The sequence below is a fragment of the Phalacrocorax aristotelis genome, chromosome 3, assembly GCF_949628215.1.
Source record: "Phalacrocorax aristotelis chromosome 3, bGulAri2.1, whole genome shotgun sequence".
In the NCBI taxonomy this organism is placed as follows: Eukaryota; Metazoa; Chordata; class Aves; order Suliformes; family Phalacrocoracidae; genus Phalacrocorax; species Phalacrocorax aristotelis.
Window position 1 is genome coordinate 6,628,265 of NC_134278.1, and position 25,645 is coordinate 6,653,909.

Consider the following 25,645-nt stretch of genomic DNA (forward strand, 5'->3'; position numbering starts at 1 on the left):
AGTAGTTGCATCAGCCACATTGGACACCTTCAAGAGTTGTCTGGACAGGGTGCTGGGCCGTCTTGTCTAGACTGTGCTCTTCCTAGAAAGGTTGGACTAGATGGTCCCTGAGGTCCCTTCCAACCTGGGATTCCAACCTGGGAACTAATTCCCCATTTATGAACGTACTACCCACAGTGAAGTTCAGAAGTGGCTAAGCAGCTAATTCCCTTGGCAGCTTATCCTTTCGGAAACATCATCGCATCACTAAATAGGTTTGCTGTTAACAGCTGAGACTCCATTGCAAGTCAATGGGTGGGATTAATCTTCCCTGAAGTGAGTAAATTAAATAGGTAGGTTTGAATTAAACACCCTGAGCATCCTCTGTAGTAAGTGGAGTCTTCTCTTCTATACTTGGTTTAGGTGACCCCTAAATGTGGAGAGCTCACCCTGAAGTGTCTAATCTCAGCCTTGCATTGTCTTGCTAATGTCAGGGTGGAGGATTCAATATTACAACAGCAAGTAGAATTATGCCTGAGATTGTGGCTCTGTGCTGCTTTTGAAATTTCTACCTCCAATTGCTTCCCCACCCTGCAGACTTTCAGTATGAACTTAGAGATCCCAAATGTGACCAGCTCTGTGAGACAAGACTTGTCATCAGGTTACCCTTGCAGCAACTGCAATGTCTGGACTCGTGAAACCATCTTTCTGGACAGTGAAATCACCAAGCACCAAGCACAAATCAGACTGCATTTAATATAACTTCAAATTCCATGAAGTTCTACCTGTGTGTATACTAAATCCATGGTGGAACTACCTCTCTCACCCTTCGCTACTCCATCTGGGCTACTTATGCAGCCAAAGCCAACTTGCAGCGATCACGGTCCTGCCATGTCATCTCCCCAGTAGCAAATAACAATATTAACAAAAAAACCTCATGAGCTCTTTGTGATTTTCCTTCTCCCTTCAAAACTATGCTTTTATACAACTTTACTTAAGAATCCTGAGTTAGAAGCCAGAAAAACAGCACTTTTCAACCTCAAAGCAACCACAGAACATTTAATGAATGTATTACCATCTGTCAGATGCACAGGGTGAGGTTCAATTTAGCTGATGATACCTAATTCACAATGACGCTCTGTTTTCAGCAAAAGGTTACTTGATGTTGAACAATGAGATTAACAAATCCTGACACACAGAGAAATACAAATAATGTAACAAAAGTTAATAATTGGTAAAATTGTGCTCTCAGTTACACTGACATAAAAGAGGAGTAACTCCGCATTGTCGACAAGCATTCCATATTTACTCCAGTTCAACCAAGAACATACTTTGGCTCTGTTAATCAACATTGCAAGCAAAAGCTTCCTTAAACTATTAGCCTGTGCAACTATTTCCAGGGGACAAAGAAAAATCTGTGTGTCTTGAAGTATTTATACCACAACTGAACAAAACATTGGAAAATGTAATGCATGGAGCAATCCTGCAAGTCGAGGGGAGGGCCAGATGACAAAGATTCATTACTAGGTACTCAGGGTGAAATTTTGGCCATATCGAAGCCCATGGAAGTTTTGCTGTTGACTTCAGTGGGGTTAGGATTTCTTCAGCAGTTTTTAAAGCCAAAAGGGACTATTATAATCAGTTAATCTGACCTCCTAAATAATACAGGCCATAAAACTTCCAGCGTCACCGGTCGTTTCCATCTCTATTTTCTGTGGGTCAAATAAGGCTGAAGCAAAATGGAAAGTAACTAGAAAGTAGTAAAAGAAAAATGGTTTGGAAAAAGTAAAACTGATTCACACTGCCCACACCCACAGCATTTGCAGAGGTCAGACAAGGACTCTTCTTCCCCTTCCTTGAACTCCAAATATTTCCTTCCTTGTTTAATGCTGGGACGAGAAGAAATAGCAAAGCAGACAAAGCACATAAACGCCAATCTCTGTGGCCTAAAGGAGCCACTGGAAGGTAAATCATTCCATCCTAAAATAGTAGCCTAGGAAAAGCTGAATTACCACCAGAGGAGCCTCTCTCTCTCTCTCTCTTTTGAGAATAGTCAGACGAGCTACCTAAATTTAAAATAGCTAAAATTAGGTGAGATGACTCCTATTTTATGTGTCTGAGTGGAACCATTTGCAGGATGAGGATTTTACTTGATAGTTATTATGGGAAGAGATGCAAAGCATAGAGGGCACAATAAAAACACTAAGAACAAATGATTCTTTGGCCAAATTGAACATAAAACCTATTTGATTTACATCAAGAGAGAGCAAAACTAGTTCAATTTTTAAACAAACTTAAAGCAAAATAATGTAAGTTTTCCAAACAAACATGAAAACAAAATCAAGTCGTGTTTTGGGGTGGTTGGTTAAGCAAGTTGTGCCTAGACACTAAATCATTTTCACATCACTTTTAAAATGTTGATAATCTTAAAAATTAACATGTCATTTCCATATTAAAAAGAGGATAACCTTTTGTTTCAACAACTTTAAAAGAAAATATTTTTACTTTTCAAAGCAAGTCATTATTCAACAAGTTCAACCCACGTTTGCCAATAACCCAGGTTACTCACATCCCCCATGGCATTTTTTTTTTTGTCAAATAAACATTTTGTCACAAAATATTTGCTCTGAGACAAAGTAAAATATAGGTAGTCCTCTTCGTAAGTGAATACCACAGAAAGCACAGTGACAATAAGGCTTCAAAGTCATCGAAGCCCAGCACCATAATGGCTTTTGTAGCCATCATCTGAAACCACCTGAGACTGACCTCGCCAGAACTGCAAGTTTCTTAATTGTCGAGCCCAGGCAAGTTCAACAAACAATGACCCATGTACAAAAATGAACAGCAATTACTGCTGCTACCCTGGATCACTGATTGATGCTTTTCCTTTTTACTGCTTTCTTCCACTGCCCTCCAGTAAGATTTATCCTGTAACACACGCAAATGAACTTGGTGAAATACGCAATGAGGGAAAAGGGGGAACAGTACATAAATATTCACCCAAAGTCTCACACAAACAATCTGAGATTTATTTTTCCTTTAAAAAAACAAACCACCTTTCCTGATCACTTCCAGATTCAGAGTTTGATACTGTATGAGACCAAATACTGTTTTCTGGTAGGAGAGAGAATCCAGCTAAGAAACAGCAATTTAAGGTAAGAAAATAATATCTTTCTACTAGTCTGACAGTCTGATTAAAGGCCAAGGATTCATATTTTCACTCTCTTTTTTCTCCATCCTGCTTATTTTTATTTCAGGCAGCCTCAACAGGGTATTGTAACTTTAATCTGTATAGATTAATCCTTCGCACATGGAGGAGCTGTGACTGCAATATGCGTGCCACTGTATTACATATTGAACAGTTTATCTTCCCCCCTATGATTTCAATATAACCCTTGAGATTTGAATGCTGCCTTGATTTCTTCTGTTTAGCCATTTATGAGTCAGGTGTCTTGTCTAAGCTGGTTATGTAGGTTCCCTCTCTGCTCAGAGGTACTAAGCACCTCCAGAGGGCAATTCCTTCCAACTGCTCGAGACACCTGATTTAAACTTCGTGTGACTCACCCCACATATGCCCTTCTCGCGGGGTGAATTGCAGACGAAGTCTAAAGGACTAGCTCAGACTAGACACCTAACTTTCAGGGAGGTGAAGTTAGGCGAGATGAATCCTACCCTTTGAATATAATTTCACAGTTCACCTACATGATGTAGGATAATACCTCTCATTTTTTTTAAAGTTGCTTAAATATTAGGGCTTACTTGCCAAAGGGCAAGTACGTTGCCAATTTGAGCATTGCAACATCCTTTCCAGGCATGTTTCTGCCTTGTAAAATCCGCAGCTACGAGCAGTGTCTATATTGAGAGGCAAATGAGTGGGCAGTCACTGAGAGCCATTGGAAATGCAGAGGAGAAGGATGGAGGTTGTACGCTCCCATGCATCCAAGGCATTTAGATGCCTAACTCTGGGCCAAAGGGAGTTTCTGGGGTGAGTCACCTCTCTTATTAAAGATGTTCCACTCCAGATAAATAATTCAATATTCACTGGAAGAGAGACTTGAGCATGTTCCCACAATAAAGGTAAATGCCCACACAACCATGCTGAAAAGTTGTGATCTGTTTGTTTCTACTCACTTAATGAATCAACAAATACCTAGTTGTGTACCCAGAAGAGAAATAGATCCGTGTCTCTTATTCCTCAACTCAACTTCCCTGGATAGGGGTTTCTCTTATTCATCCTCCAGGTCAGTCAGAGCTGGGACCTGAAAGGGGATTTTTACTCCTGGTCAGCATTGAGGTGAGCATACTCCAGGAGCGGGAGAGCTCACACAGACACAGGATCACACGTGCAAACAGCCACACAACTTTGGTCAGAGGCTGCCTTTCAGACACGGTCTGAACCAGACATAAATAGGTGCATATTCTCCATATATGTTGGCACATATGTTCTGTGTATATCCAGTGAGAGAAACAGAGGTGCAAATTCCCAGGAGCACTTTCATCAGGACTGAGAAGAACATGGAGCTGAAATACACACATTAGATACCTAAAGGAACCTTAGGAACCCAGACTTGTCAAAAATCTATTCATTTACTTATGGATAGGATTAATCTTATCTAACTTTAGCCATGTAAGGGTTAGGTAATTAGTCCAATCTATTTGTCCAAGTCTCCTTTATAGATAGCAATGAAAACCAGGCACCTCTAAAGGAGGTTCTCCCAGCTCTAGATCCATATTTTAAGACAAATCAAACTGCTCTTCAGAAATGGATTTATGTCCCTCTCCATTGATCACAAAAGAAGCCAGAATTAGTGAATGACTAATGTGTAACTTTTAGACAAACTTATGTGAGACGATCCCTCCTTTATCACCCCTCTTCCCTTCCCTCCCCACCCCATCTAAAAACCCTTGATGATGTGGATTGATTGATTAGAGCTTCATCCCAAAAGTTTGGGATATTTTGACAGACCTGTCTCAAAAACTTCACAGAAGGTAAGTCTTAGTCTCAGAGAGGCTGAAACCTTGATTACCCAGGTACCCGTTCCTAAGCCAGAGCACGATGATCCAAGGGTTAAGAGGTTACCTGGATTTAGAGGACCTGAGTCTCTTCTTCCCAAGCTTTTCTACATGACCTTATAGAAATTATTTAAATTCTCTGCCTTTCAACTTCCTATATACAAAGTAAGGATAATAGCACTCCTCAGCTACAAACTTTATATTGGAAAAAGCAGTAATGCATGAGCCATGGGCATATGTTTCAGGTTGAGGGGGGTAAACTGTAAATATAACAAAAAAAAGAGGCATCATCGTATTTTCATGATACTGTCTGTCCTGCTCCCAAATTAAACCCAGTGAAACAGGTGAATTGATGGCTTTAAAAAGAAAATTAGACATATCATTTTCAAGTATCTAGGAAATGTATTTTGACTTGTTTCTAGTTTTAGACTAAAAACTCAGGTTTCTTACTTCCCTTTTCTTATTCGTTTTACAGTGGAGGCAAGAAATAAATGTAATACTTGTAACATTATAATGAAGAATGCAGTTGGAGCACCTTCAAATGCTGGTTTTTAAGAAGAAAACCCAGGTGTTCAAATGACACCAAAAGAAGGGTTCATTTTCAAGTCTCTTAGGAGTCCAAATGACCCCAAGGGCAGGAAGCAAGCGAATGTAAAACTACTGGCCTACAAGTGCCCCAGGAAGAACAGTACCTAACTTGCAATTCACAAATCATCGTAACTCTGTAGCAGCACGTAAGTGACAAGCATCATTTCTAGAGCATGTCCCTGAGCGCCTAATCCTGACCCCTCCGAGGCTAGTCTTGTGCAGGTGTCCCTAAGCCAACTGCAGACAAGCAGCAGCTGATTTGCATCAGAAACCTGAAACAAACCACCATCAAGCCCTGCAGATTATAAAACTACATATTTATAGTATGATATTTTCACTCGAATGTCTTGATTTTTATAATGCTGTGTGCTTATTTGGAGCTTAAAGGGGTTTTTTTTTTACTACCAAAGAGCAAACAAGATGATTCTGGGACTAACAAAGAGAAACTAACTACATGTTTCTGTATTAAAATAAGAGTAAAGTTAGCTTCTGGTAAAGTGCAACTGGGCTTTAGTGACAGTGCTGTGAGGACCCCTTGTGTTCTAATATTTAAGCAATGAAGACTGTTCCTCTACAGCCTGTTGGTGCTTGTATTTTTAATATCAATTTCTTTCAATCCCAGGCATGTAAAGGAATAAAGTCTGCTTTTGTTGACACCATGATAATCCCAATTGCACCCCACCGATTTCAACTCAGTTATTTTACTTCCGCAGTGAGGAGTGAAGACGTGTGAGAAGGAAACACAGCAATGCCTAGCTAGCAGCACCTGAGGATGAAGTTTAAAACTTATTGAGTTTATTGAGTTCCCAGATCCTTCAGTTCACTTAGCAAATCTCATTCTCAGATTGTTTTATTTTAATGTTTCCAGTATTTTCTGCCCTTTGTGTTCAAAAATTGTTACTCAGATACAAAAGAACATGAAGTGATGAGATCTATAAATGAATCACATCTCAATTCTTTTCCATTGTTTCTCTGCTTTTGAGGTTTTTTTATTTCAAGCCCCATGAAATGACTTAGGGATCATCGTGATTATGCCTCAACTTCACCTCTCTGAAAGGAGCAGAAGCAAAAAGGGTTTAATTATGCCTGGGTGTATGAAAAATTTTCAAGTATTAGTAGGGATGTCATATTCCCTCTGTTGCAACTGTACTGTTGTGACAAGTATTAAGAACATTTTTCCCAGTGCTGGTGTCTCCAGTTAAAAAAGGCTTTGAAAATTCAAGCAAGATGTCAAAGGAGAACAATAATGCAGGGCTCAAGGACTGGTAACCAGCCTCAAAATGTCAGGCTTGAAGAGTCTGTTTGTTCAGCTTATCAGAGAGAAGGTAAGCACAGATGCTTACCCACGGACAAAACATCGGGGAAGTGTGAGGGAGCTCTTCAGCCTTGCTGAGAAAGGCATGAAAAGCTCTAACAGTTGGAAATCGGACAAATTCAGTTTCCCCAATGCCAAAACAACTAACTATTCAAGCAACAAACAAGGAGGGAGGGGAGGTGGGCTTACTTCTCAGGGCATTTACAAAAAGACTAAGAAAAGGCAGGCTTTAATCCAGTTCTGGCAGAAATGGGAGAAACTGGGCTGGAGGGAGATAGAATCCCATGGGTGGGTCATGGCACTTTAAAGTCTCTAATGTCATCTTTTAGGTCTTAGAACAAGAACCGAGGTAGGTTGTCTGCACCACCCTCAGAGTCACAGAGAATCTGCTCTTCATCATTAAGAAAATGACTGTAATTAAATCTCATGCTTCAAGACTTAAGGTGGTTGGAAAGATCACAGTATCTTTTCTCCCAATATGCAATTAATTAGTCAGATATGTGATGGGGCTTATCCATGGCCATCTGGTCATCCTCTTCTAGAGACGGTAACAGTTGGACCAATGCCTTGGAGTGGTGCAGAAAGTCTTGCTGAGTAGATGCCTTCCTCACATGTTCAGAGTCATCCTGATTCCAGGTTAAGGTCCAGGAAATATTTGGTTTTCAGCTTTGACTGGCTGAATCACCATGATTCACCCTCCTCTGCAGTTCAGAATATGGACCAGTTATTGCCATCAGCTGGGCATCTATCACCCAGTAAATTCCACCCCCACTTAGAAGGGTATTGCGCATTGAAGACCCTTCAGTTTCTCCTATTCTCTGCTCTGATGCAAGATAACTTATACTGTAAAGGCTGAAATAATGTTTGCTCAATGGGAAAAACTGACTCAGATGTGATTTGCAGGAGATCATAGTAAATAACCCAAAGTTTCTTCTAGCCTCAAATTCCATGAAATTCTGATTTTTTTTCTGAAGTCAGAAGAATCAGGATATTTAGAAAAGAATTGTCTCCAGTTCCCATTTAGTCACCTTATTCCCAGCAGTGTTTTCAAGCTAAAGGTCAACTATTTAAGATCTGATCTAATAAAGAAAATTAGCAGCACCGAGTTTTAGTTATGTCTCATTCTTCTCTTCCCTATTATTTTATGAGGAACATTTGCATGCATAAAACAAAAAATATGCTTTGGGAAAAACAGATTCTGGGCCAATCCTTTCCCTTTGAAGTCACCAACAGTTTTGCAAACTGACTTCCAGGAGCCAGTCACTGGGCTCTCGACCATATGATAGCTTGCTCTACAATTGCTAAATATAAGTCTGTGAACAAACCTCTCAGGACAATAAGACCAGTTGGGTGCTTAAATCTGGACAGCTGCGTATATAAGATTTGGACACTTTACTGAGTAAGGCCATAACTTCATCTAAGTCCTTGCTGCGGGGAACATACTTAAGATGCACCAAGTATATTGCAACAAGGGGAGTTACCCACCAGTGCGAAACCATAGAGCAATGAAGTTAAAACTCAATTCTAAATAATAATGTAATTTAGGCCTCCCATTCCAGCAGCGAGGCACTTAATTCCTCCCAGGACTGCTGCCGCCAGATTGCTCTAATCCACTTCCAGCTGTGCTACTGCTCCTGTGTGCGAGCATGGGAGCTCGGCTGGGAAACAGAACAAAGCATCCCAGTAAAGCCAGCAGCACTTGGAGGAATATTCAAACACACAGGGGAAATAATTCCCTCTTAAAGAATAGCATCTGCCAACTACTGTTCCCGCTGCAAGTATTTTAGTCTAGGCCTGGCCTGTGCATATAGGCCCCGATTCAGCCAAGGCTCGAGAACATGCTTTAATTTGAGCGCACCATTAACCTCATTGACTGCAGTATATATTTGTCTGTTTTTAGGGTTTTGCATATTCTCTGTCTTGAACTTTTATAAATATATATATTCTTTCTTTTTTTTTTCCCTCCCTCCCTCTGGTATGCTATGGTTTCAAAGTTACTTCAGCACAGATGTGTCAGAAAACTATGTCTGCTAGTACTTTAATTGTAAATATTTACTGTTCCCAGAATGGCTACGTCTAAGGCTGCTAATCAGGCATACCGAGTTCCTGCCTTGGAGGGCTTGCAGTCTGATCACATTTGGACTTACACAGAGTTTTAGTTTTAGTTCTAGATTGTTTTCAAGTAGTGTTTTTCACATTTCTATCAGGAAATCTTCATACCTTAATTAGCAAGGTCTTAGAAGAAGGAAAAAACCAAAACGATAGGAAAGTTCAGAAACAATCCCATGTAAGGTACACGTTTCTGAGGTTAAGATGATATTTTGTTATCATTTTAAAAAAGTGAAAATCTCTTCCTTCCAATGGCATAAAATTTCAGTTCTTAGTTTTGGCAGGTCAAAAGATATTGGTTGTTAAAGCTGCCACTGGTACCAGACAGAATATTGATGGCTCTGGGCCTCCAGCCAGCATGATTTTGAGGAAAAGTTTCAAAAAGTTATTTCTTAAGCAAACTTATTTTGCAAAGTGCTGTTTCTGAGCATTTTAGAATCAGCCTCTGATTACCGCGCAGAAAGCAGATAAAGCAATTTAGGATGGATGATAAATGCAACTTGAGGCACTACTTAACAAGTTAGCACACAACTATCACCACTGTTTTAGTGGTCTTTATATGTGTGTTTTTATAAAGAGACAGAGTGGAGAACAGTTTTATTAACATATCGTGAGTGAGTTATATGGGTCATCCCAAATGAATGGCAATAAAATCTTTATATCACACTCACCAACATGTATTTGGTACTTTATGTGCCACAAATGTTGCAGAAAAGCTATTTTACATATGTTTTAAAGACTGGGTATTTTTTATATTGGGGCTGGTTTTGTAAAGCTGCCAGACACTTTAGCTACCATGAGCCCAACAGCACTCGGCTCCGAGGGAGCCATAAAACTTGTCTAAAATGTTCTGAAATAGCTTTTTTGTGCTTCAAAATGCCAAAGTTCAAGATCTGTCATCCTGATATGTTCCATCACAAAGCAAATCATTTTAAAACAAATTTAAAAGCTATTTCTAGTCCTTCTTGGTTGCATGACAGAGAAAACTTAATATTGTCACAGCATAGGACAAATTGTGGCTTGTGCTGGGTCTCGGACGGGTGTGGGGTTTTGTAGTGGAAAAGGGAAATTCTGCAACTAAAGAGGAAGAAGGAAAAATTTTAATGGCAAGTTGATACACAGACATCACCCACACGCCTGTATATATACATATACCTATATATTTATAGGGCAGTTTGAAAATCTATGTAAAAAGCATAAAGCATTTATGTTGGTCCTGAATTAGAGCCTGATCCAAGATCCCTGTCACAGGAAACTCCCCATCGATTTAAGGGCATCCAAACAGCTTTTTAAACTTGCTCCATTAAAGTCAAGAGGGGCTTTGCCAGGAACTTTGCTGAGCACAGGGTGAAGCCTTTAGGCACAGAATAGGCCAGAAGGATCAAAGACTCGGGACAAGCTGTGTCACATCTATCCTTATAATCTCACCCCTTTGGATGTGAGAAGGCAGGCTGAAGGACGAGTGGTGACCTCCAGCCCTTCCCCACCGAGCATGGGGATGCTCTGGGCACAGATGTTCTGCTCTCCTGCACCAACCTGCTGCCAGAGGCCAGATGCGACCACACCTGTCAGGATGATGCAGGCTGACCCACAACTCCAGGGAGCTCCTACCCCAGCTATACACACCAGCTTAGGTGCCACAAAGGGTCTGCACCACAGAGCTGTTATTACTGTGAAGATAAGATTTTGGAATGAACTGGTTTTCTGCTTAATTAAGGAGGTATGCGATGGCTTCTGGAAAGGATCAGAGCATGCCGTCCAGCCTGTGCATGTACCGATACTGCGGGTCTGACTCTCTTCTCAGCAGGAGTGATTCCATAGAGTCTAAGCTGCCTAAAACTGATGTAGGCCAGTTTTAATTCCAGTCCTATATGTGTCTGTGCATATCTACTGTACACATACATGCATAGCACATGAAGAGAGACATTTCCCACCTCACGCACTTAACCACAAAGTGTGATGTAGCTACTGAAAGAGGTGAATGGCATTTAATCATATGTAAGTTAATGACTTAAATGCGCCTTTATTTTTGGCCTCTTGATGTAAATCCAAACCAGACAAGCGGAGTCCTCTGGTCAGACGGCTGGAAATTCCTCTGCATGAAATCATGTTGGTGGTCTCCCGCCTCAGCGCCTTCTGAAGAGCCGTACAGTGAAATACCCTTCCGTACCACTAATGAATGCGCCCACCCACACTGGAGCTGGTGCCCCCTAAGAACGCAATTCAAGAACAACTTTTTAAACTCATAAATGAAATCAAAGGGCTCATTCTATGAGCCAAAGAACTTACAATTTTAGGCGGGACGGTTAATGGGTGGTTACTGTAGGTTGTCCCCTTGGTTTGCAGTATACAGTCTTGCAAGCAAAATTAATAAGCAGGATGCCAAATATGTACACGGCATTCCAGTTAATTAAATTTCATCCTCCTCCAATGAATACATAAATTGTTGCTACCCTGGTTAGCTTGAGTGACGTGCTCAGCATCAACCAAAGGAACCAAAGTAAATTCACAAGATCTTGGTTTACCTTCCTGTGCTCAGACAAGATCTCCTTCTAGATATTAAACAATCACTAAGCAACCAAAACCTCTCAAATTGGCCATGAAAACTTGAGCAAGAGCATCCAGGAAATCATTTTTAAGACTACTGCCACTCAGCTCTCCCGAGGACTCCTGTTCTTGTGTGAATGAGCACTTGTCATTTCAAGTACAAGCGGTGAAGCCTGGAGGCAATGGCCGGAGGACTGAATAACCCAGTTGTGCTGCCGAAGCGAGGCGAGGGTCTAATCCCGCGATGGGGAGATGACTCCTTCAGAGAGGCCTGTTATAAAATTATCGAGTGACATGGGGGGTGGAAAGAATCAAGCCCGTTGTAATTGAAATGACTTGAAATAATAAATGCACACACTTTCTTTAAACACAGCTTGCCACATCCTGAGAATCTGGAATCAATTCCTTCCCTTTCAAGAAGCTTAAAAGTGGTGGGACTTTGATATGGCATGAGCATGTTTGCTTCTGGGCTTACAGCCCTCACCAGCCTGTTCCAGACCTTTCAACGTTTTTATATTATAAGACAGAAAAGTTAGGAAAACAAAGATGGAAAAAAAGAATCAGAAATTCAGGGAACTATTAAATCAGGGCAGCCTAGCTGCCAAATACCTTTGGTAAGTAAATGAATCATGATCAATAACATATTGCCATCCAGACTCAGAGAAGAAGGTTATCACCTGCTTCTGTGCCAGTCATAAAACATAACAGCATGTGGCTATTGAAGTATGGTATATACCCAGAAAAAAGTACTATTTTTCTCTGTAATGTTAAAGCATTTTACTTCAAAGTCATTTTAACTCACCCAGAAAAAACATTATTTTTTTCCACGAAAATTTTGTCAAAATCAATAGATTACTATGAAACACTTCTCTTCTGATGATGTTACATTTGTAAGAGGAAACTGTCTTGATAGAAGAAAACCGATTTTGTTAAGAGGATGTTCCAGCCCTGATTGTAAAGCTGCTTGCTTTATATATTCACATATTTGCCAGCAGAGGGTATCACAATCTTAGAAACAAACAGACATATGTATCATTGTATCTATTCACTTACGCGCAAGAATTCAGACACACATTAAACCAAGAAACTACAAATCTTGTTTCCTTCAGTAACTTTTCCACTATCAGAAAAAAAGAATCATTTAGCTACTTAAAGGCTAGAGACTGTTATCAGTGCCATCTCACCACCTCTTTCAGGAGAGGAAATATTGCAATGACAGAGCCAAGTGATGGCATCACTTGAAGTCTGAAGTTGTTGCACGACCCTGGCTGTAAACCCTCCTGGGAGCAACACCAGCTTGGGCTTATCTTTGGCATGCATTAGGTTCTCATTATTTCTCACATCCAATATCCTCATACTGCATAAATCTCATTAATTATCCCAACCACTTCATGCCACTTTTCCACAAAGATTTAATAGCCACAGGCTGTAGTGAGAGCTTATGTTATGTAGACTGTATCATCTCTGCTAAACCAGTATGCTACAAAGAATGATCATATATAATTACACCTAACCCACACTGCTCGCAGCCAGAGATGGGCTGGTGCTACGACTTCGCAGCCTGATATCCCATGCATTAATTAATTCACCTCCCAAGTTAAGAGAACATAATTTAAACAACAGGATGTTTGCTGCTTTAGCTTACTTGGTATTCAGCACTCCCCTATTCCCAACTAAACTAAAATAAATTATTTTTTATATATATAATGGTCTGGGTTCTCCATTCTATTTTGGATTTATTAACAAGTCTTTTTCTATTTTTGTCTTTCGATCATGTGCAGCTGATGTGCCAGTCACCGGTGTGGCTTTCCAGATTAACCCAAGGACTTGAGCCAGCCGGAGCTAGGAGCCGATATAGAGGATGACTCTGAGACATGTATTACCTTCATCTGAGAACTGAGGTCTATAGGAACCATTTAAGATAACCACATGCAGCAAATTCTGTTCTTTTTGGATCTCACCTGCTCATATGGAGACAGGGAAAGGGACATTCTCCCTTTATAAATGTTTTATGTTTATAAAATGCTTTTTATTATTACAGAACCATAATAAAACTACTTCTACTGTTTTATAGGAAAGATAATGCATCAGAACCTGCCGCAAAATGACACGTATCACATCAGGGCTAGAGCCCCACATCCCTTTTTGATTGGTGCTGCAATTTTAAAAAATACTGATCAAAAAAAAAAAAGGTTCATTAGGAAATATGTATATAGTGGTGCTGTACTTTCCTTGGTGCACATAGTCTTTTCACTGCTCAAAAAATCTAACAGAACTACCTTTTCATTAGCTCATTATCCGCCAACCAAATCAGCCTTCAGAATAACTGCTGTAGTTTCAGATGAAGTGGATAGGAAACTGGGTAAAATGTCCCTGGGATAAGGGAAAAGCTGTTCTTGCCTGGCCCTTGAATACTGCAAGTCAATCGCTCTGCTGAAATTGAGGTCCCCTTCCCACATGGTGTAAATCTGCACTGGTAGGCCCAAGGACTCTGAGGGCTTCGGGTACTTTGTTGATAGAAGGAACACGTAGGTACTACTTATACTCTGCTCATCTCTGCTTTATTCTGCTTGCACTGCAGCGCTCCAGCTGTACAAAATTAAGCTAAAAATTTTTCTCTACTTCAAAGAGGAAAGTTGAGTATCAGCATGTTCAGAGATTGCAGTGTGTCTGGACATCACAAGAGCACAAACCAGCTAACAAAACGGAGTGAGGACGTTTGCAGGGAACAAAGATTGTTGCTCTCCTGCATCTTAACCCCTCTTTCCTCTATAACCTTGGTGTGCTTAATTGCCATTGGGAAGCATTTTCTTTTTATTTTCAAGAGTACCTAAAACAAGAGTTTGTTAGGCAGAACTAAGGAAAGCTCCCATTAATCACACCTCAGCCAGTAAATATGTGGAGACCCGGTCATGAGCACTTTGCAGGGTTAGATTCCTTATCTCTCAGTAGCGGATATCCGACCTTGAATTCCAGCTCTGGTTACAGCCAGATGCAGACACCCCCAGGACAGCCATTTATTACTGGCTGGAGCTGCCAGCCCTTATGAGCCCAGGGATTTGCATATTGTAGAGTCCCTGAGAAGCGACGCGTTGGGATTATGCATGTGGACAGATACCCATGCTGTTTTAGAATGCAAGGGGCAGCACAGCAGAATTTAAGATTTACAGTTGCAGAGCAGACCATAAAAATTCCTTGTAAACGGCCAAGATATTTTATTTTCACTGTAACATCTATTTAGTCTAACTTTTAATTTATCTTCCTTTTACAACTTCCTGCAGAGGTTAGCTGGGCATCCCATTAGCATTAGACAAAAAAATAACTTTTTAGCATCCCTGAGAAGTAAAGCACTATAATTATTTCCTTCTGTTAACAACACAAAAATACTTAAGGAGCAGATTGTTATCTGACATAAATCATCATTTACCCATTTTCATCTCATGGGTCAGCCCCAGGAAATGAAATATAATTACACAGATGAAATCTGTGGCAGAGCTGGAACATGAAAAAATCTAGTCTTCTCTGAATGATATGATATGGGCACATAGTGTTTAACAAGCCTTAGGTCTCTGTCTGTGAAACTAGTAATATAAGGTGAATTGTACATCAGTGAGTGACTGCAGATATTCTACTAGATCCTCTCAAGGGGTACGGCAGTGCAAATCCATTAGCTTCAATGGAGCAACAGGAGCTTAGACTAGCTGAAGACTTGGCGCTCTGAGGGGAAAGGAATGTGGAGAAGAAAAGCAATTTCATTACAAAGACAGTGTAGGATGCGTGTAAATATGCGTGGCATCCAGCTTCTGGGGGGTGGGTATTTCTCTTGACACACAAACATGTGAGGGAAAGTCTGGAGCTTCAGAGTGCATTTACATTTCTTAAAGCCACTTCTTTCATTTAATTACTTTATGTTTATTGCCCAGATATAACTCAGTTTATATGAACAAATTAGCTTTAAGAGGGTAACATAATCATGAGATAACTGGGCCAAGGATCTGATGGCCACACCTAACAAATTATGAAGGGTCAGGGCATGGGTTGCTCCCACCCTGCCATTCACTGTTAAATTTTCAGTACTAGCATGGGTTTGGGTCCAGTCAATTAGCACTCCTCTAAGTAGTGCCTGGGCAGAGTAGAGGAGGTAGAACGGGCCACCAGCCACTTCCAGTAAGTAGTACGGGATCCCTTTCTGGTGAGGACGCTGGGCTGTATGGACAGGAGCCATGTCATGGCAATTGGTAAAGGGGCTACTGAATGCTCTGGATGCTCTGCAGCCTCTTTTATTTACAAGTATAAACGTAGTCAATTCAAGCACGGACATTTGAATTGAGTCCACTGAACCTACCATCTCAGGTTGATCAGCAGTGGTACCTGACGTCATATGAACAGAGTTTATAAAAAAATGATGGAAGAATGGCAAAATTATTCCAGTTTCAAGTACACAAACTCCCTGGCACATTTGGTAATGATCCTACTCACCAGCATTATCCTGCTGCTTGGTATTTTTGATGTATGCAGAAAATTTGGAGAAGATATCGATTCCAGCAGTGTTTGATTCCCGGTGCTTAGCAGCCAGCTTGGGGTACCTGAAAAGGGAGGAAGCAGTGTGGAGAGTAACATCTTGTTACCAGCAACATACTGATGATTACAAATACAATTTGTCAGAAGGAAGAAAAAAGCCCTGAACAAGGAACTGCAATTAACGCTGTCATCTATCTCAAAACAACAGCTTGGCAAGTCCCTCTTAATAATATCTGTGTCTGTCAAGGTAGGCGTTTGGATAGTTACACAAGGATGGCTTCATGACAAAGGTAATTGCAGTGGTGCTTTATGTGACCACGATCCAAGATACAGTGGCCTTAAATCAGAAGGAAGCATAAATTTCCAGAAAGGTGCAGGGGAGTTTGGCAGTCAGCTCGCTCTACTATGCATGGCAGTCGTGTCTAATTCCCTATGCTGAAAATGTACTCCAGGCTGTAATAGCAAGGTATGTTAGTATTACCCAGGTGAAGGAACATCAAGTTTTCAGTCTCTGAATTGTTTTTTATAGACATCTGGTGCAAAGGAATATATTGATTTGAAAGACCAGCACAAACTTATGACTTCTACTGATTTCAGTGGTCTCGGACCAGAGTACAGAAAATTTAAATATCTGCGCTCTTGCCTCAGGACTGGCCTATAGCTGCTGATTCAGTTGGAGGTAAAACACTCCGTAAGGAACTGAGCCAATTTTCATTGATTCATAGATTCTAAAATCTGAAACACAAGCCAACAATTTTTTTCCCATTATCCTTGTATTAAGTCTAAAATGTTTGACTAACTAAGGCATACCTGGTGAATCTGAACCTTTCCTTGGTACCTTGTTCCAATGGTTAATCATCCATACTGAAAAAATCTGTACCTTGTTTCTAATCTGAATTAGTTTGGTTATAACTTCCAGTCATGGGCTCTTGTCATTTCTTGACTAGAATAATCAGCACTTTTCTGCCTCCAGAGCCTCTTGTACTCTGTAATCAGTTCCCTTTCCAACCTTTCTAATACACCATACAGCTCAGAAACCTCCAGTTTTTTGCTGTAAAATGCTTTCCCTGGCACAGACATTTTGTGTGGCAATTCCTGGCCTCTATTCCAAGTTATTTTTAGCTTTGTAAAATGTGGACACCAGAACCCTATAAAATTTTTCTCGTATTGGTCTCCTTAATTCTGCATACAAGGGCATCCTGAAACGTGTACAGAGAAAACATTCTGCAGTTATTAGTCATACAAGCAACCTTCACACATGGAAGTCATCTCACTGAAGCCAGCAAGTTTCATAAATAAATATTACTCCTGTAAGTAAAGATTGAGGAGGGATCGCTTTTTAGGAACTCCTCTTAGTACATCTTTCATTCCTAGGAAATGGAATATTGACTGAAAAAATCCCAAGTTCTTACTTTGGAGGTGCAAGGGTCTCTTCCAAGAATTCCTCAATCTTGTTAACATCTGTCTTGACTTCTCCATTAAAAGTCAAGAAAGGTGGGTGGGTCCCAGGAGCCAGATTGTGTAGGTCAGCCGGCTTTCTGCAGAGAGAGAAAAAGTAATGAAATCAGTAATCTTTATGGTCAGGTAGTTGCACAGATATTTATAGTTGCTACAAAATCAGTTTGCCTTCCTTTTTTTTTTTTTTTTTCCCTGTAGTTTGTGGTTAGAAGACTTTGAAACTACCTCAAGCACCCTGTTTAATATAAAAACATTCCACAAGTGAAAAACCCCAAATCTGAATCCCAACTATTTTGTTGTGCACCACAGACTCTCTAGGCTAGATACAAATCTAATTGAACTTGGTGGGGCCTTTCTATAGGGCAAACACTGGATCATATAACTATTTTCAATTGAACTGAACAATTTTTACCTTTTCAGGTCAACAGTGGTAACGTTGAACACAACTCCTTTGAGCCACAGGATCATGAAGAGACGCTGCGAGAACGGGCAGTTCCCAATGCTTTCTCCATCTATACCAGCCTGAGGGATGGAAAGAGAGGAAAAATAGATTTCAGACTTGTTAGTCACTTACCTCCCTCAAGATGGAAAATTGGATGTTGAAAGAAAAATAACCAATTTAAAAACAACAGACAGTGCCTGTTATTTAATATAGTTTATCATCAACACAAGAACAGAGTTACTCCAGGATTCAGACTTTGTCAGGAGCTTGAGAAAGCAACCTGGTGTCTCTCCTGCGGGTAACTCTGGGTAAAGATGTGTCCCTTGCTGATGGCAAGCAACATCTAGGAGACTGCATACTCTTCAGTTACTCTCATCCCTGCAGGACTGTCTGCTCCATGGACATGCTAGAAAACTCAGGACAGGATTTCTGCTCCATTTAAGTCTGTGGACTGCAGCTTCTATCAGCCTAAGATCTACTTCACCGTTTTACTATTGGTAAACTATTTCCACTAAAATGTGGACTTTCAGATCTAGATAAAACACAGATCTTAAACACAAGGACTCCAGACATTCACTCATTCTTGTTCACATCCAGTAAAGCAACAGCCTTAGACTCAAACAACCAGATCCAGACAGAAATCTCCATGCAAATCCTTCCAAGGTTCAAGGCAGATTTCATCCACCGCATTCACTCTGTTCATACCTCTAGTACCTAATGAGTTGCCTACAAACCACTACAAAACAATATAAAACTGCTAGTGTTAGCATTGAGGAAACAGTCTGTTTTTTTCCTCTAAAAATTTATGGTCCTTAGCCATGCAAATTCTGACTTTGAGCCATGGACGGATACAAATAACACTAGCTGAACTGAGCCAAAGCTGTGTCCAAGGACAACATCCTTCTACAATAATTATGCTTGTGGCCAAAGCTTTCAGAACGATAATGGTTTTGATAGATTTCCATTTTAATTTGTGGTACCATTGTGTTTAAAAGATTCTTATAATCCTGGTGAAGCAACCAACCATCCGTTGTTGACCCACATGGGTTGCATAACTGTATTTTATGCACACAGTGTGTGTCCGAAAACAGCTGATGAAAGAGCTAAGCAAATACAGGCCCTTTTCCTTTGGAGAAAATATTATATTACTCTGTTTGCTCTCATAAATCTTATCTTATTAATATTCAAGCTGTGAGGTAGCATTTCTCGGTCTTAAAGAAGGAATCACTTCTAATTATTGCAGTTCTGCGAAACGTTCACAGCACAACTAGGAACATTGTGAGACGTGTCCTGTTGTTACAAATTCAGGCCTTGCATGTGAAATGTTTAGCTGAAAGATTTTCTGGTAGATGGCATGAATCTTTCTCATATCTTGAACACAGCTTTTTATGATTCTGGGTTTAAAAACAAAATCCAGTCCACCAGAATATGGAGTGAACATCGATTCAAGGCTTGGAGACAGCCCATCGTAAAGTTTAGGGAGATGTAAAGAGGTTTTTTCTGGGTTCAGATTTGGTTTCAAACATGCAGACTCTAGAGGTATTTGGAAATTGGGGTACAGTTTGACTGCACTTTTACCTGAAATTATGGATCTTGCATATGCCTGGCACATGGCATATGCAAGAACCATCAAACAATGTAGGTGAAAGAGTGGTATTGCAAGAGGATGAGCAAGAGAAGATGCATTCTGCCTGAGGTGTGAGAAGCCTAGTTTTGCAAAATTTCATTAATTAGTTAGCTCTGTTCTGCAAATTTCATGGCAAAACAATGACAGTGTTACCATGGGAATAGCAGGCACCACCGTACTGCATGCAATAATTACTGCAAAGTCACATTTGTTGTTTTGGCTTTGGCTTGTTAAACCATTGCCAAGAACTTCTTACCCTTCCTAAAAAGAGGCAAATGCTATAGGAGAAAACAGTGATACGACACCAAATTTCCCCTTGGCTTTTTCACCATCTCAATCATAATCATACCCTTCATAGTAGAGCTGGCTAACTGAGTCTACAAACAATATATTACAAACCTGAAATTTGAAAAACAACAGATCAACGACTGAATTAGAGGGCAAAAGACTGCAGACAGAAGGGCTGATTCTCATCTGAACTTCTCTGGATATACTTTGGCTCCACTGAGCCTGATTCACTCTCCATCTGACTCCCTTCAAAGTGAGTGTAAAACCCCGGTTTGCCAAGTCCTGCAAATACCTTGTGAGCAAAGGGGTCTTGTCTCACAATAACAGGCAAAGCACCAGGTTAGCGGTTACCCAGATCTGCATCTTTGTACACGTTCTCCATCCTGCAAGGCAATAGTGAAAAGTCCTCTCAAGACCAGAGAGGATTATTGGGGGAACAAAGCAGATGAATGGCAATGAAGACACAGAAGTGATGGGCTGTGAGAGGTTAGGGTATGCAGAAGTCACTGGGGACAGGAGAAAGATGTGGAGTCTGGAAGAAATAAGATTCACTTTAGACATCAAAAATAAAATTAATTGTGGAGTTCAAACAAGGCCTCCAACAGTCCCAAACTGTCAAAATATCTTCCCAATGCTTCCAAAAGAGTGGAAAACATTAATTGCTAGAGACATGTTGGGAATAGACAGAGGAAATTCCAGAAACAAAAGATAAACTAAAGAAAAAGTATGGCATGATCTCTGTTCAAAGCTCCTGGATCTGGAAGCCAGGCTCATGATTTGGGTGGAGTCTGACTCATGGGTTTTGATCTCATGTGACTGACATAACTGAAAATGCTACCACAAATCACAAGGCAAACTGGTGACAGAGAAGGGAACAGAATCAAAATCTCCCCAGCAACACAATTTATCCATTAAATTCAGCTTTTTTTCTGCAGAAATTATAGGCAAGACTCTGTTGGTTTTATGAATCCTTTCTCATTGCTTCTAACAGCAGCCAGTAATTCAATGTTCAGCACTCAGAAAGAGCAAAACCTTAGTAGGTAATAATGTCAAAGGCTTAACAGAGTGTCTTGAGATCCCTTGTGAAGTCTGTTAACTACCAGGAGATGAGGAAGAACAGAGAACTTCCCAGGCTTAGTCACTCTTAGCTTCAAAGAAAAACAGCTTGCTTAAAGCACCTCGGTAGTGCCTAAATACAAGCCTATTATGTATCCGTCCAAGGTGACGGGCTCAGAAATGCAGGAATTAAGATCAAGATCAAGAACTCAAACAGTGGATGGAAAGAAAAGAGCAAATAATTGATAAGCTGGAGAAACACCATCTATGCCTGCAGTTATTCACAAATGAGCACAAAAGCTTTCTCTCATAGCTTCCCTGAAGCACAGCAAAAGTTATCAACCACTTATAAAAAGGAGCAATTTGATGATATAGGCAGTCTCCCTGCCAGAAACACCGGATATTCCTGATTTAATGACTGCAACTAGGGATAGACCTGAGGCTTTGTGGGCACTAGGATCAAGGAAACAGAGTTTTTAAAGTGCACTGTAACTCCCAAAGCTGAGAAAGGGTTTCAGAGCCACCTTCTCTCTCTGATGGAGAAGGACCTCATCTGAAAAGGCAAATTCCCACAACGACTGTGGAAGAGTAAAACAGACTTGAGGATTTGCCGGTTGAGACTCGCTGGCCAATACTCGTCCCACCGAAGTTTAACTGAGATGCCTAAGAGAAGGTCTCCTGTGCAGGCAAGGCCGGGATGCACATCCTGAAGATGAACCTAGCTGCTTTTTACTTTGACTGAATCCAGTGAGTGTCTGAATTCAGGTGGGATGAATGTGGACCCCAGTAATAGATAAGCTTGGAATCCATGGAGGCCTAATTTCTAGAGAGTTAATTCGCTCCATTTTGGAAGCATCACTTTCTGCTCCCATTGCTTCACACAAACTTACTCTTATTAGTTTAGCTACTAAAAAAAGATGCTTTTCTACTTAACCTCCAGCTGTTTAGGTACTTCACACCATCTGATGCAGGGTCCTGCCCTGGAACTTGATTCATCAGGCTCACATCAGGAAAACCCCACTGTCATACCAGCTGCTTGCCTTTATCTGGGTTATTGTGAGAATGAACAAGATGTCCCCCTTTATTATTTATAAGGTGCTTCTCCTTAAATACTTCAGTTATTTTTAATTAATACCTTAAATGTATTTGTGTGCACAAGTGGGGGATGTATGCCACATTACCAAGGAACAAAATTAAGAGGGTTTTAGGGGAGGAGAAAAAAAGTCTCAGTTATTTTATCAGCTTGTGCCAAATATTTTTGTAAAGTAGCAGTAGTACCGAGAGCCTCCAACCACTGCACAGCAGAGCTGAATGACACGAACAGGGAGCTCTTCCTGAGTTCAAGCTACTACTTTGCTATAAATGAAGTAACGGGGATAAACTTCCTCACTTGTTCCAAAAATACTCCAACTGGTACATGCACAGTGACTGCAATGCACACAGACAACTGTATATTATTTTAATTAACCTTAAGGGGGAGGAAAAAAGCAAGTTTCACTTCCAGTTACTCCCAAAATATGGCAGCTTTAAAGAAATTTACCATCATTAATAAAGACTAAACACCTAGCTTAAAAATGGCAGCAGTGGAAAGAGTTGCATGTTGGAAAGCACTGTGTTTTTTCCAGGAAAATAATACATTTGGTTTTATCTATTCTCCTTCTCTTTTCATTTTAAATTGCATTGAGGCCTTTCTACGCAATGATCCAGTGCTCTCTTGGATTCTGTGGTAAAGTCGGCAGATATTTTTGATGACACTAAAGCACATTTCTTTTTCAAATAGATTTTAACAAGTTAACAAAGGCAGGCAGGCTAATTTACCTCAATGTTTCCCAGTAAGGATTAAGGAGGGATTTGATTTCAACATCCCTACAATCAAAATCTAGGCTCACATTACACATGGTTACACCCTCTTGGTTTTGAAATTGGGAAAGCGCCTGCCTTTTGACACTTACTCTCCTTACGCTCAGAACCCAAAGGGGAAGTGAAAATCCTATTCGAAACGCAGAGCAGGCCAGGAAATATCCTATTTATTGTGCCATTAAAAAAAAATCTGTCTTAGTAATTATACCACACACACAATAGCACAGATCTCCATTGTAGGGAAAAATCATTGGCTGCAACCTGAGATGAGACATGCCAAGGTATTGCTTTAGTAGGGATCATTTTTTTCCAGTTTCTCGTCTCTTTTCTTTCACAACTTCTCGTCCAAATGTAAAAGCCAGTAAGCTATTTGGAGTGCCACCAACAGAGAGGCGAGCTCAGTGTATATTCATAGAGCAGCACTGGTAGGTCTCAAGTAAGAAGTAAATCTTGTAGCACAAGTCCTGTGTATCACAGGACACTCTTGCTGATGGTGGCTTTCGGTCAGGAAAGCATTTAAGCATGTGCTGAAATACATCCCAATTCAAAGGAAGTATATGCTTGACTTTAAGCATATTCTTAAGTCCTGACAATTGCAATGGGACTTAAGCACATCCTTAAGTACTTTTCTGAATGAGGGCCTATAACAACAATAATAAATTTGCTGTGCTGCATTTTAACGTCATTGGACTTTTTCCGAGATTTCGTTTTGCTAGGAGAAACTCTTAGCAGCAACCTTCCGAGGGAGAGCAAGATAGAGCAGGAATATATTCCTAAGCACACACACAGAGAAATGGACCATGTGCATATATGTCAAATAAAAATAGAGCATTTGCTAGAAAGACTGTCAGGGTAGTAACAAAACAAAAAGGAAGTGGTGAAATTCTTTCGCCAGCTCCCCAAAAGCCAGCCAAAATGTTGTCCAAGTCTGGCATACATACAGGCGTACATTATAGATGCACATAAGCTTAACTTGGTCTGCGCTGCCGGCCAATTTGAACGAAGCTGGCGTGTTAACACCAGGTTCAAACCGGCTGAACAGCACGTCAGTGGAGTTGAGGATCTCCAAGGAGCTGCCGTGCACTTCTCAGATCTCTGCAGTTTTGGGAGAGATGTATTTGTACTTTTGAGACATTCAGGATTCTCAGGAGATGGAATTGCAGGTTGCAGACCTGGGCATCAGTAGTTAAGACAAGACAAATATTTTCTTTAGGTTTGGTAGATCATTATTTTCCGGCTGGTTTTCCTCAAGGGCTTTGTTAGAGCCAGTGACCACTGCGTATGTTCTGTATGAAATAAGTTTTGCTTTGAAATAAACTTTGAGATGCCTGAGAACTCCAGTCAGTCTTGTACAGTCTGGATTTAGGAAACTACAGACTGGTCACAGATAGGCAGACTCAGCATGTGAAAATGATTCATGCCATTCCATCACCTCTTCTGCTTTCTTTAAAGAACTAAACGCCCACAACCCGATGAATATCATCAGAGTAGAAAAGCACAGACTGGTCTGACACCCTTGACCAATAAATTATTTTGTTCTCATTTATATTTGTAGTTCCCTTACTTATCATGGCATGTGTTCAACTTAATGAGACATTGATAGTAAGTAATCAAAGGAAGTAGGAATTCTAATGAAACTTTCTACATCAAAATGTATACAGCAGCTCCTGAATCAAGGACCAAAATACTTTTTTCTAGATCATGTCCCATCACACTTTGCTGTGAGGAATTTCTGCATACCAAATCTGACTTTCACATAGTGATGTATAAGGGAAAAGCCCCCAGAAGAGTGAGAGTTGTTAAGTAATTTCAGCAGTATCATAGAGACAAACCACATATAGCACAGCTTTCATTTATAGGGATTCTTTTAATGTCAGCAAAATACCGGCTAAAGGATGGGTGGTAAATGCAGGCTGACTTGTTCAAAGTGGTTAACAGTTTTAGATCCTCTGAGACAATTTGAAGGCGTCTGACTTCTTAGAAGGATCAACTCTCCTCACTTGGAAAATCAGGCCGGGAGCCACCCAGAAGAAATAGCTGCTTTTAAAAGTCTTAGTAAGAATTTTCTAGATCTGCCTTGGGAGTATCCCTGACTGTGAACCTCTTAGGCAACTAGGCAAAAAATTAATATGAGTGTTGAAAAGAAAACCTCCATTGGAAGGATATTCTTCTGAGGAGCACACTTGGAATTAGACAGATAGCTGGTGGAGATGTGCAATGACTTTGGCCATACCACCTTGGAAACGTGCCTGGAGTCCTGGTCTTTGGCTGCCCACCGCGGTCCAGCCAGAGGATGGGCAGGGTGCTGGGACCACGCAAAGCTGTAAGAGCACGGGGTCCCAACGTGCAGCTCGGCCAGGACTCGCAGGGCTCCTGGCTGCGCGGCAGCCCGCCCACCAGCCAAAATTTCCTTTCAAAATTGCTGAGACTATTTCAGTTTCCCTCATCACAGAAAACCCACAGCTTCTGTTCAATAACACTGCGAATGTTTTAAAACGTGCTTTTTAGACTTAGAGCAATTTAGAGCAAAATCTTGAAATTCTTCAAAACCCAAAATTGCCATTCTCATCTCAGCTCTCGTTAGCAGACTATGCACAAAGTTCGTGTGCTTTTGGACATAGTAGACTGGATATATATGTTTCTTTCTTGGCTTGATGGATAACAGTCATCCTTTACACTTCTTCCTGAACCTTTTCCAACCTAATAAAGCAATTGTGCTCCCATCACTCACCAGTATCAAGGCACAGGATCCTGTGTAGCCACATTAGCCGCTGGAGGTAACCACAGGGAACAGCTTTTAGAAGCTTTGCTTTTTGGGGATGTATCAATAATTCCTTGCGAG

At 40.7% G+C, this 25,645-nt stretch overlaps 1 protein-coding gene across 3 annotated transcripts in view; it reads right to left on the bottom strand.

Moving 5' to 3' along the window:
• CLIC5 (chloride intracellular channel 5) overlaps positions 1 to 25,645 on the bottom strand; it is a 92,898-nt gene that overhangs the window by 15,039 nt on the left and 52,214 nt on the right. For all 3 annotated transcript variants that reach the window (XM_075086638.1, XM_075086636.1, XM_075086637.1), the window contains exons 2-4: positions 17,943 to 18,052; positions 17,485 to 17,610; positions 16,031 to 16,137 (exon numbers count right to left, since the gene is read on the bottom strand). In XM_075086638.1, the coding sequence (XP_074942739.1) occupies positions 16,031 to 16,137; positions 17,485 to 17,610; positions 17,943 to 17,998 (289 nt within the window). In that variant the 5' untranslated portion in view covers positions 17,999 to 18,052. The remainder of the gene's footprint in view (positions 1 to 16,030; positions 16,138 to 17,484; positions 17,611 to 17,942; positions 18,053 to 25,645) is intronic.